The sequence below is a fragment of the Carassius auratus genome, chromosome 44 (assembly GCF_003368295.1).
Source record: "Carassius auratus strain Wakin chromosome 44, ASM336829v1, whole genome shotgun sequence".
NCBI classification, from domain to species: Eukaryota; Metazoa; Chordata; class Actinopteri; order Cypriniformes; family Cyprinidae; genus Carassius; species Carassius auratus.
The window spans coordinates 10,171,934-10,185,093 of record NC_039286.1 but is presented as its reverse complement, the minus strand read 5'-3'; the positions used below and the strand labels follow the sequence as shown (position 1 = coordinate 10,185,093).

At 36.0% G+C, this 13,160-nt stretch overlaps 2 protein-coding genes across 2 annotated transcripts; both read right to left on the bottom strand.

The window, feature by feature from the left end:
- Nucleotides 1–8,012: 8,012 nt before the first annotated feature.
- Nucleotides 8,013–9,858, bottom strand: LOC113062002 (endonuclease domain-containing 1 protein-like). The gene is made up of 2 exons (XM_026231501.1): nt 9,321–9,858; nt 8,013–8,792 (listed from the first exon to the last, which is right to left on the bottom strand). The coding sequence occupies exons 1-2, from the start codon at nt 9,636–9,638 to the stop codon at nt 8,274–8,276; spliced, it is 837 nt and encodes a 278-aa protein (XP_026087286.1). The 5' UTR covers nt 9,639–9,858; the 3' UTR covers nt 8,013–8,273.
- Nucleotides 9,859–10,884: 1,026 nt separating this feature from the next.
- On the bottom strand, nt 10,885–12,222 carry LOC113062001 (endonuclease domain-containing 1 protein). Its single transcript, XM_026231500.1, has 2 exons — nt 11,766–12,222; nt 10,885–11,616 (listed from the first exon to the last, which is right to left on the bottom strand). Exons 1-2 carry the CDS (start codon nt 12,075–12,077, stop codon nt 11,059–11,061), a joined length of 870 nt encoding a protein of 289 aa, XP_026087285.1. The 5' UTR covers nt 12,078–12,222; the 3' UTR covers nt 10,885–11,058.
- Nucleotides 12,223–13,160: the final 938 nt, after the last annotated feature.

Below are 13,160 nucleotides of genomic sequence, written 5' to 3'. Positions count from 1 at the left end.
CTCAGTCCAGTGGAGGGGTTTTTAAAAGTACTTTATTTTAGGATAGCAAGTGTAGCACTAAACTGCGACTGTCTGATGCTGAAGATTGTTTCAGTGTGAGGTATAGATTCAGCCTTAAACACAAGACCAAGAGACGTGTGTTTAGATGTAGCTTTCACACACACACACACACGTAAAGGAGATATCGACTGTCCAAATCAGATTTTCAGTCAGAGAATATGTCATTCGTTTTTGTGCAATATGTTCCTTCCATGCATGTTATATAATAATCATATATGGGATAATTTTCAAGTATATTCGAGTGAAGAATTTCCGAGGCCCATCCAAAACCACCGAAACATTCCGTTGTTGTGTAAAAGGCTTATTTTAAAGGACTTGTTTTATAAGTCGGGCTTTTATGCTTGTGTTGGGGACGTGTTTGTTTTTAATGTTTCGTCACTCCTGCTGTCTTCTTGATGGATTTTGGTGCTTTTTGCTTTTAGAAAACGATTGAAAGCACATTGTTGGTGAACGGATGATCAGAACATGCAAAGACACGAAAGATGCTGCCGAGGTCAGAGGTCGTCTGGCGTTTGAGCACATAGATCTTAAACACTCTCCAGTCATGTTTTATAGATCTAGACTTTACCAGAACATGCATAGGTCATATTTCACTCCAAATTAATTTTTTCTTTTCATTGTGACATGCTTTTTTATGATGATGTAATCTAAAAAGTCTCATAAATATATATTACAATTTAAATTATGTTATAATAAACTATAACATTAAAAAATAAATGTAAAATAATTAAAAACCTAATTAAAATTATAATAAAAAATATATTTTTTTTTTTACTGATAGTATCATTATTAATGTATTTTATATATATTATGCATGAAAATAATTTAATTATTATGCAGACTTAAATACAAATACATTATTTTTTTATGTAATAAAAAGGTTCTTTGATTTAAGTCATAAGAATTGGGAAGAAATATAATGGGTAAAACCGTTTAAATTTAATTTTCTATGCAAACATTATTTATTTATTTAGATTTTGAAGTGAAATATGATCTATAAGTGTTCTTTCCTCTCAGGTTTCACGAGATTCAGCCTTGGGACCTGGTTCAGATCAGCAGAAATAAATGAGAGCTGATTTTGTGTTTTAACGAAAGTAAAGATAGCACTTGAACTCGTAATTGAAGGGGTTTGAAGACTGTTTGGGTTGCTCTTGTTTATGGCTGTTTGCTGTGATTGACCAGCAGTTTTAATCATGTGATTTCCCTGATTGTGGTCTTTCTCTACTGTGATTGGCTGGCACTGAGAAGCTGAAATCTGCTGTGATTGGTCGAGTCACACAGGAGCGACTTCCCCTTTAAATCCACCAAATGGCCGATACAGATGTTTCTGATTTGAGTTTGTTTTCTGAATCCCTGTACGTATGAATCTATGAACATGAACTGTGCGTATTGGTGTATAGTATGTTTCAGAGGTGTGCCTAAATGTACTGTCAATTATATATTTTCTTATTTTTCTTTAACAAAGTAAGTCGATTTGAATGTCAGGGTCGTTTTAATAGACTGAAAAGGACTCTAAAGGAGTAGTGTTCGCATTATGCTTCTAAAATATTGATTTTGAGCAGCTTTACTCAGTATAACACTAATAAAATTAACTCCAACTCACTGCCCTTTTCAGAGGGCTGTCACTTACTGTCTGAATGAATGAATGAATGAATACTGTCTGACAAGTTCAAATAAAGCCTGTTTGATCAGGAATTATGAATGGCAATTTAAATGCAACAATTTGAGTTTTACTGTGCTTATAAAATTAAATCAACATCAAATTAAAATGCACATGAATTGTAATACTTTTTATTTCTCCTCTCTTGCAACAGTGTTCAAGATGAATTGGTTCAACTTTCAGTAAAAGGCTGTTGAGTTACTCACTGAAATGCTGAATATAAAAGCATATGGCTATCCATCTGTCTATCTGACAAATATCTTCCAAAATAAATGGAATTTTAATCCTGTTCTTATTCCATCACAGCCATAAAAACTTCTAAAATGTTATTTCTTTGATTAAACACTGGGGAGCGCCATATTGCATCTTAAACTCAAAGGAATCAATGTTCATAAAAACCATGGTATAAAATACATCAGAAATATATCCTTTGATATTTCATCTTTTGCCAGTAGATGGTATAACATTATTATTATTATTATTATTTATTAGTCTTTTGTTCCTGATGTCAATGACTGATCACCTGGATTCATTAAACCAATCAAGAAGGCAGAATAGATAAATTGGGTACGTTTTCAAATTTACTAAAGAAAAGGCAAGAAATATGAGCTGACGTTCAATCATTTGATATATTCTAAAATGGTGAATTAACGTTCTGTCGTAGAGGATTATACTTTTCACTCTGCTCATATATAATTTTCATAATTACTGTCCTGTACAGCTGAATCATTCAGAATGACAGGGATAACCAGAGGTGTTTGAAAAAAAAGTCTTCCCATTCATTGAATTTGTCTACAAGTTCAGATGAGATGCATGTAAAAGCCTCAAGCACAGAGATGCTCGTGATAAACAGCTTCATCTTCTCTTCATACGAGAATGTGCTCAGGTCACTCAACTCAGAATGGGTCTCTGCTGGGATTTAAATGCTCCTCTCTAACACACGTAGATCATTCTGCAGCAGGAACAATGATCTTTAACCCTCCTTCACCCACACACTCACACATCTAATTCTGTACACTCGAGCAGGTCACACTTTCTGAGAATCGGCAAGCGTAATTTTAAGTGTTACATTTTCTTTAACACCTTTTGACCTGTGAAATTGTATCTGGTCTTCTAGTATATCATCTGGTGTTTTCATTATTATTGTTCACTTCAACCATTAAAAATCATGTTTTGTTTACTTAAATAGATCTAAAGTAATACAGGTGCAGGTCATATAATTAGAATATCATCAAAAAGTTGATTTATTTCACTTTTCAAATCTCACTCTAATTCCATTCAAAAAGTGAATTTGTATATTATATTCATTCATTACACACACACATACAGACTGATATATTTTAAATGTTTATTTATTTTAATTTTGATGATTATAACTGACAACTAAGGGAAAACCCAAATTCAGTATCTCAGAAAATTAGAATATTGCTTAAGACCAATTCAAAGAAAGGATTTTTAGAAATCTTAGCCAACTGAAAAGTATGAACATAAAGTATGAGCATGTACAGCACTAAATACTAAGTTGGGTCTCCTTTTGCTTGAATTACTGCAGCAATGCCGCGTGGCATGGAGTGGATCAGTCTGTGGCACTGCTCAGATGTTATGAGAGCCCAGGTTGATCTGATAGTGGCCTTCATCTCTACTGCATTCTTGGGTCTGGCATATCACATCTACCTCTTCCCAATACCCAATAGATTTTCTGTGGGGTTAAGGTCAGGTGAGTTTGCTGGCCAATTAAGAACAGGGACACCATGATCCTTAAACAGGTACTGGTAGCTTTGGCACTGTGTGCAGGTGCAGAGTCCTTTTGGAAAATGAAATCTGCATCTCCATGAAGTTGGTCAGCAGCAGGAAGCATGAAGTGCTCTAAAACTTCCTGGTATACGGCTGTGTTGACCTTTGACCTCAGAAAACCTCAGTCTAATCTTTAAGACGATTCTGACGCTGTCTGTTGTTCAAGAGTGGCTTGACACAAGTAATGCGACAGCTGAATCCCCGGATTGGGGGGATGGGGGGGGGGGCATTAGGACTGCCTATGCATAGGGCCCGGGATCTTGTGCATAGCCCCTTCGTCTGTGTGTAGTGGTTCTTGAAGCACTGACTCCAGCTGCAGGCCATTCTTTATGAATCTCCCCCATATTTTTGAATAGATTTTTGTCTCACAATCCTCTCCAGGTTGCGGTTATCCCTATTGCTTGTACACTTTTTTCTACCACATCTTTTCCTACCCTTCGCCTCTCTATTAACATGCTTGGACACAGAGCTCTGTGAACAGCCAGCCTCTTTTGGAATGACCTTTTGTGTCTTGCCCTCCTTGTGCAAGGTATCAATGGTCGTCTTTTGGACAACTGTCAAATCAGCAGTCCCCATGATTGTGTACCCTACAGAACTAGATTGAGAGACAATTTAAAGGCTTTGCGGGTGTTTTGAGTTAAAATAGCTGATAAGAGTGTTGCACCAGGTGTCTTAAATATTGAACCTTTTTACAATATTAAAATTTGGGATTTTCCTTAGTTGTCAAGTTAATCATTCCTTAGTTAATCATTAAAATTAAAAGAAATAAACATTTTAAATATTTCAGTCTGTGTGTAATCAATGAATATAATATACAAGTTTGACTTTTTGAATAGATTTGTTCATATTTGGAACACCAATTAAGATATATTTGATGAAATCCAAGAGATAGATTGCAAAAAAAAAAAAAAAAATAGTTCAGCTCTTTTTCTTGTCTTATCAAAGGCTTTTGACACAGTTGATCATGGCATACTCCTAAATAGACTAAATTGATCATTCAAATACTGAGGTGCTAAACCATTCAGGGCTTTATAAGTAATAAGCGATATTTTAAAATCTATACGATGTTTGATAGGGAGCCAGTGCAGTGTGGACAGGACCGGGCTAATATGGTCATACTTCCTGGTTCTAGTAAGAACTCTTGCTGCTGCATTTTGGACTAGCTGTAGTTTGTTTACTAAGCGTGCAGAACAACCATCCAATAAAGCATTACAATAATCTAACCTTGAGGTCATAAATGCATGGATTAACATTTCTGCATTTGACATTGAGAGCATAGGCCATAATTTAGATATATTTTTGAGATGGAAAAATGCAGTTTTACAAATGCTAGTAATGTGGCTTTCTAAGGAAAGATTGCGATCAAATAGCACACTTAGGTTCTTAACTGATGACGAAGAATTGACAGAGCAGTCATCAAGTCTTAGATAGTGTTCTAGGTTATTACAAGCAGAGTTCTTAGGTCCTATTATTAACACCTCTGTTTTTTCTGAATTTAGCAGTAAGAAATTACTTGTCATCAAATTTTTTATATCGACTATGCATTCCATTAGTTTTTCAAATTGGTGTGTTTCACCGGGCTGCGAAGAAATATAGAGCTGAGTATCATCAGCATAACAGTGAAAGCTAACACCATGTTTCCTGATGATATCTCCCAAGGATAACATATAAAGCGTGAAGAGTAGCGGCCCTAGTACTGAGCCTTGAGGTACTCCATACTGCACTTGTGATCGATATGATACATCTTCATTCACTGCTACGAACTGATGGCGGTCATATAAGTACGATTTAAACAATGCTAATGCACTTCCACTGATGCCAACAAAGTGTTCAAGTCTATGCAAAAGAATGCTGTGGTCAATTGTGTCAAACGCAGCACTAAGATCCAATAAAACTAATAGAGAGATACAACCAGGATCAGATGATAAGAGCAGATCATTTGTAACTCTAAGGAGAGCAGTCTCAGTACTATGATACGGTCTAAATCCTGACTGGAAATCCTCACATAAACAATTTTTCTCTAAGAAGGAATATAATTGTGAGGATACCACCTTTTCTATCATCTTGGACAGAAAAGGGAGATTCGAGATTGGTCTATAATTAACTAGTTCTTTGGGTCAAGTTGTGGTTTTTTGATGAGAGGCTTAATAACAGCCAGTTTGAAGGTTTTGGGGACATATCCTAATGACAATGAGGAATTAATAATAGTCAGAAGAGGATCAATGACTTCTGGAAGCACCTCTTTTAGGAGCTTAGATGGTATAGGGTCTAACATACGTGTTGTTGGTTTAGATGATTTAACAAGTTTATACAATTCTTCCTCTCCTATAGTAGAGAATGAGTGGAACTTTTCCTCAGGGGGTCTATTGTGCACTGTCTGATGTGATACTGTAGCTGACGGCTGAATGGTTGCAATTTTATCTCTAATAGTATCGATTTTACAAGTAAAGTAGTTCATAAAGTCATTATTGCTGTGATGTTGGGAAATGTCAACACTTGTTGAGGCTTTATTTTTCGTTAATTTAGCCACTGTGTTGAATAAATACCTGGGGTTATGTTTGTTTTCTTCTAAAAGAGAAGAAAAGTAATCGGATCTAGCAGTTTTTAATGCTTTTCTGTAGGATAGGTTACTTTCCCGCCAAAACAATACGAAATACCTCTAGTTTTGTTTTCCTCCAGCTGCGCTCCATTTTTCGGGCTGCTCTCTTTAGGGTGCGAGTATGCTCATTATACCATGGTGTCAAACTGTTTTCCTTGACCTTTCTTAAGCGTAAAGGAGCAACTGTATTTAAAGTGCTAGAAAAGAGAGAGTCCATAGTTTCTGTTACATCATCAAGTTGTTCTGAGGTTTTGGATATGCTAAGGAATTTAGATACATCAGGAAGATAACTTAAAAAGCAGTCTTTTGTGGTAGAAGTGATGGTTCTTCGATACTTGTAATAAGAAGTAGAATTTACAATTTTGGCTATATGAAGTTTGCACAAAACTAAATAATGTTCTGAGATATCATCACTTGGCTGCATAATTTCAACACTATCAGCATCAATTCCATGTGACAGTATTAAATCTAGAGTATGATTTCGACAATGAGTAGGTCCTGAAATGTGTTGTCTAACCCCAATAGAATTCAGAATGTCTATAAATGCTGATTCCAATGTATCTTTTTCATTATCAACATGGATATTAAAATCACCAACTATTAAAACTTTATCTGCAGCCAGAACTAACTCGGATGTAAAATCACCAAACTCTTTAATAAAGTCTGTATGGTGCCCTGGTGGCCTGTATACAGTAGCCAGTACAAACATAACAGGGGATTTATCATTAACATTGGTTTGTCTGGATAATGTTATATGAAGCACCATTACTTCAAATGATTTATACTTGAAGCCTGCTGTGGCGAGTGGGGCGGGACTCAAGACCGGCGGTGGGGCGCAGGTGTAGCTCATCTCCAATCACTACACCTGGCCTCACTCCTTGTTCCCACGCCTCTCGGCCCCGCCCCACTCGCCACACCTGCCCTCTGAGAAATCCTGAAAACGTTGTTATAAATTGAAGCAACACCTCCCCCTTTGCCTTTTAGACGCGGCTCGTGTTTATAACAATAATCTTGGGGGGTGGACTCATTTAAAATAATGTGATCATCAGGTTTTAGCCAGGTTTCTGTCAAACAGAGTACATCTATATTATGATCAGTTATCATATTATTTACAAAAAGTGTTTTCATAGAAAGAGATCTGATATTCAATAAGCCAAGCTTTATCATTTGTTATCCATATTGCATCTGTTTTTTATTTGTTGAACCTCAATTAAATTGTTATGCCTTAACTTGGTTTGGACGTTTTTTGTATTTTCTAGTTCGGGGAACAGACACAGTCTCTATAGTGTGATATCTAGGTGAAAGAGTCTCTATGTGCTGAGAATTAACTGACCTCTGTGACGGGAGGCAGCTAGCAGACGGTCGGTTTAGCCAGTCTGTCTGCTTCCTGACCTGGGCCCCAGTTAGTCAAGTATAAACACTAAGACTATTTGCCATATTTCTAGAGAGAAGAGTGGCACCACCCCAGGAGGGATGAAGACCATCTCTTTTCAACAGGTCAGGTCTGCCCCAAAAGCTCGTCCAATTGTCTATATAACCTATGTTATGCTGTGGGCACCACTTAGACATCCAGCCATTGAGTGATGACAATCTGCTATGCATCTCATCACCACGGTAAGCAGGCAGGGGACCAGAGCATATTACAGTGTCTGACATCGTGACATCGTGACATCATTAGCGCCGGCATGAATAACAATCTTACTGTATTTACGTTTAGCATTAGACAGCACTTTTAAATTTGCCAAGATGTCAGGCGCTCTGGCTCCCGGTAAACATTTGACTATGTAAGACATAGTGTGTGTGTGTGTGTGTGTGTGTGTGTGAGGAATATATATGGCAACTGCTGTTTGGGATGTTTGGGAACTCTGGATGTAGACATTGAGATGATTCTGACATTACAACATTTGCATAAGCTTTATTAGAAAAAAAATACTTTTACAGACCGCCCATTTATAACAGGATCTGGGCTTCAGTACATGTTAATCAAAGTACTGTTTGTGTTCAAATAAAAATGCTAAAATGACTTGTATGAGAAAAATGACAGCAATTAAAACCAGGATGAGTTAGGATCCTGGAAAGCAAGCATTTTGAAAGACCTCTAATCAAACATCAGAAATGATAATTCAGTGTTTTTTAAAACAACTGATGCTTTCTGAGACATTAGTTACAGTCGTTCTTAAACAGCGTTACGTTTTGAGCCCAGCTTCCATTCAGAAATTCCTGTAATTGCTGCAGGGTCATTTTACTGATCGGTTCATTGTGGTTTTCTTGTCTGTTTGGGGCCCAGTAAGCTTCAGAGACCCAGATTTTACTTCTGTTATAGCAGCAGAATGCCGTCCACATGTAAGAGGGAATGTTCACTCTATTGTTAATTTTGTTTTTGCCAGGTATAGCTCCGGTCAGCACATGGGCTAAAACTTTATTGTTTTTGTTATAGCAAAGTGTATTCATGCTATCTCTGGTCTCATTTTCAATACGATTCCAACTACCTGCATTAAATCTGATATTTTGTGGCACAATGTTGGTGAGTGTGAATGTAGATTTGGCTGTGGATTCATCAGCTGCGTGACAGCTGGGAAATAAGTGACCACGATTCACTCCATAGCTGTTATTGATGTAATCTTCATCGACGGCCTGATTATTATATGGAGCAGTCATGCCATCAACACGAGGATCAAGCTGAAGATGTATATACAAGAAAGAGAAAGAGTTATTAAACACTAAGAGATGAACCTTTCTGATTTTTAATTTTTCTTAAAAACCTGACTCTGACAGTTCTGTCATTTATTATTTCCCCTGAAGTCATTACACCTGTTCACAGTTATGCTTTAACGTAAAACATAAAATGTAAATAATTTTCCCATATAGCAACCTGTTAAAGCTCCAAACAGTTGTCTGACTCAAGTGGTTTTCTCAATGTTTCATTCAGAGTTATTCACTAAAATCCAACATAAGCAGCCATTTATTTACATTAAATGTTCCATTAAAAACCTGCATATTTTTTTGTGTGTATTTGGGTTTACAACAATATAAGGTTGAATAAATAATGTTTTTTTTTTAAAAACAGCAATGAATCGCAGATGAATTAACTTTAACATAAGACATACAGAAAAAGATCATTTAAAGAAAAGAAGTGAGGAAAGGTTGATAAAACACAATAACACTAAACAAATGAGAAATCATAAGATAAGCTGTGAAAATCATCACCTTTGGCTCGATCATCCATGGAATACTTGGTCTTGTGAAATCTCCTTTTCCAGTGTAGTTGTACGCGGAAAAAACAGGAATCCTGCTCTCTGTGTCGTAGAGAGTTGCATACCTATATCCTGAACCATCACCTGTGAAATTGTATCTCTGACAGATTTTTTTGTAGCGAGGATGCTCAGAGTTCGGATCCAGGATGCCAGGAATCACCGGAGCCTGTCTTTTAAAGAAAAACTCACTACATGTATTGAAATTTTTTACAACTTCAGACCTGCCAGCTGGACAGCTCAACGCCAGCAGCACAGCGATAAACAGCAACATGTTCACAGAACTAATAACTAGTATAGGAATGCAAACACAAGTTCCCCTGAAGTCTTGCAGATGAAATGGTCTTACCTCCTGCACACTTAAATAGTTCAGCAGCTGTGATGGTGAAGTTTAACACAGATGTACACACATCCAATCCTGTGAACCCACAAACCTAAAAAACTGAGCTTGAGTGTTAGTTGTCATTCACACATCATCTATTCCACTACAAGCCTGCAACACATTTGGAGTTATGCTTACAATTCACCCAAAGTGCAGAGTTTCAGTTTGACTGTCTTTAGTGACCTAATCTGTTTGTTTCACAGCTATTTCTATATATTGTCTATATGTGACCCTGGAGCACAAAAGCAGTCTTAAGTCTTATATATGGGGTATAGTTGTAGCAATAGTCAAAAATATAGATTTTTCTTTTATGCAAAAAATCATTAGGATATTAAGTAAATACCATGTTCCATGAAGATATGTACATTTCTTCCTGTAAATATGTGAAAACTTAATTTTTGATAAGTAATATGCATTCCTAAAAACATCATTTGGATAACTTTAAAGGCAATTTTAATTTTTTTGCACCCTCAGATTCCAGATTTTTAAATAGTTGTATCTCTGACAAATATTGTCCTCCTAACAAAACATACATCAATGGAAAGATTATTTATTCAGCTTTCAGATGGTGTATAAATCTAAATTTTGAAAAATCGACCCTTATTACTGGTTTGTGTGGTCCAGGGTCACATATAGATAATTTATACTGTCAACTAAAATGCTTTTTTCTTTAGATATAGTTATAACTACATTAGAAGTATATGGTTTATTGGTATGCCTATGCAATACTGTTTTGGTTCTTTTCGGGGTTAACAATGGTGTTAGCCAACGAGGGATTTTGACCCCAGTTCTTTCTTTATATTGATGATTTGTGTAAATGTTTGAAGGCGTTGGATTATATTTGAGTGAAACATGTTATATATGCAGATGATCTTGTGATGTTTAATCCTAGTAATGCTGGTCTTCAGCATCCTCTCACTCACTATATGTTCTGTGTTTGGACTCAAAGCATGATTTTATACAGTATGTAACGCAAGTAAAAGAGTTATTATGATCTGCAGATAAAAGATGATCAGTGTTTAAATTAAATTATCTGATAATGATCTTAATGTGTGAGAATATATAAATACTTTTTTTCTCACTTATATATAGTTCACACACATGCAATAAGTCACTGAGTTGAGTCCCATGTGCCAATATTAGCAATTGCAAGCTTTATTAAAGAGAAAAATCATGGACACACTAATGAAAAAAGCATTTGCTAGAATCATTTTTTAATAATATTTTGCAATACTCAGAATCTCTTGACAAACGCCTAATTTACTGACAGATTAAATTTTCATGTAAAGCTTTGATTCTGCATTGTATATTCTCATACTGATCTGACTGAAGAAGGCTGTTCTCTAAAATTACAGTCATTGTAAAATAACTTCACTTGTTTCCCCCATGTTTCATTTAAGAATGTTTGTAACTGTTCCAGGCTCTTTTGAGATATCTCATAGTTTTTTATTTTGTTCTCGGCCCAGTAAGCTTTGGAGAGCCACGATTTTCCTGTACTGTTATAGCAGCAAAATGCCATCCACTTGTGAGAGGGAATATTCACTCTTTTATTTAGTATATTAGAGCCAGGCAGAGCTCCAGTCAACACGTAGGCTAAGATCTTGTTGTTCTTCTTCTCGTCACGACAGTATTCATCCATGATGACTTTCATTTCTTGTTCTTTGTCAATCCAAATGCCTGTCTCTAAGATGCTCCTCTGTGGAATGCTGTTGGTGAGTGTGAATGTAGACTCGGCAGTTTCTCTATCAGCTGCATAACAGACTGGAAATAAGTGACCAGGACTAACGTTTTGTTTGTTATCGTAGTAGTAGTCTCCAGTGGTAGCCTGATTGACGAATGGCTCATGCATCCCAGAACCTACAGGTTCAAGCTTTATAAAAGAAACACAGTCAACTGAACAACAAGAATAATGAAATAAGAGAATAAAATGAAGAAGTAAAACAACCATTCTGCTTTACAACCTCTAGCAAATATATGAAGCATTCTATGCCACATTTAAGTCATTGTAAGAAATGTTACCTGTGACTCGATCATCCAGGGAATCTTAGTCAGTTTCTTGTATTTTTGTATTCCGGTGTATTTATAAGCAGAGAAAACAGGGATCTTCCCCGTTGTGTTGTAGAGGGTCGCATATTTTACACTCTGCTCATATCGTTGACATATTGTTTTATAATTATTTTCCTGTGCAGCTGAATCCTCCAGAATGCCAGGTATAACCGGAGGCTTTTGATTGAAAAAAAAGTCACCGCATTTACTGAATTTGTCTACAAGTTCAGATGAGATGCATGAAAATGCCAGAAGCACAGAGACGCTCACGATAAACAGCTTCATCTTCTCTTCATACGAGAATGTGCTCAGGTCCGTCAACTCAGAATGGGTCTCTGCTGGGACTTAAATGCTCCTCTCTAACACACGTAGATCGTTCTGCAGCAGGAACAATGTTCTTTGACCCTCCTTCACCCACACACTCACACATCTAATTCTGTACACTCGAGCAGGTCACACTTTCTGAGAATTGGAAGGTATAATTTTAAGTGTTAAATGTTCTTTAACACCTTTTGACCTGTGAAATTGCATCTGGTCTTCTCGTTTCTCATCTGGTGTTTTTGTTTGTTTGTTTTTTCATTATTATTGTTCACCATTATTATTTTTTTTATTAAAATACATCTAAGATATAATACAACACTTATCAAAACATTACAGTTTTTAAATATTTTTTTTATTCGCACCAAGGCTTCATTTAAAGTATACTTTAAAACAGTAATATTGTGAAATATTATTACAGTTTTAAATAACCACTTTGTATTTCAATATCTATTAAACTGTAATTTATTTCTGTAATCCGCAGCATGTATTTTCAACATCATTACTCCAGTCTTCAATGTTACATGATCTTCAGAAATCTCTCTAATATGCTGATTAATAAATGCAGCCTTATTAAGCAGAAGAGACTTCATTAAAATTATTTGAAATCATAATGTTTCCAAACTTTTGTCAAGCACTGTATCAGATGAAAAGCTTATTTTAGTCAGGCAACATTTCATATTTTCAGAAAATAAAGTAAATAAAATCTCCTCTTAGAGCTTTCTAGCTAGAACCACCAAACTTAGGTCAGACTGATCTGAATCAGATTACTTTATCTTTTCTAACAGATCCATTTTCATTAAATGGATAATCTAATTTACAATAAGTCCCATAGACTTTCCTTGAGTTTACCCAAAAATAAAAATTCTGTCATTAATTACTGACCTTTGTGTCATTCCCAAGTCCTCATTTCAAATTTGGAACACATATTAAGATATTTTTGATGAAATCCGAGAGCTTTGTGACCCTGCATAGACAGCAAGGGAACTATCACATTCAAGGCCCAGAAAGGAAGTACATCATTAAAATAGTTCAGCAACACAAGCAATG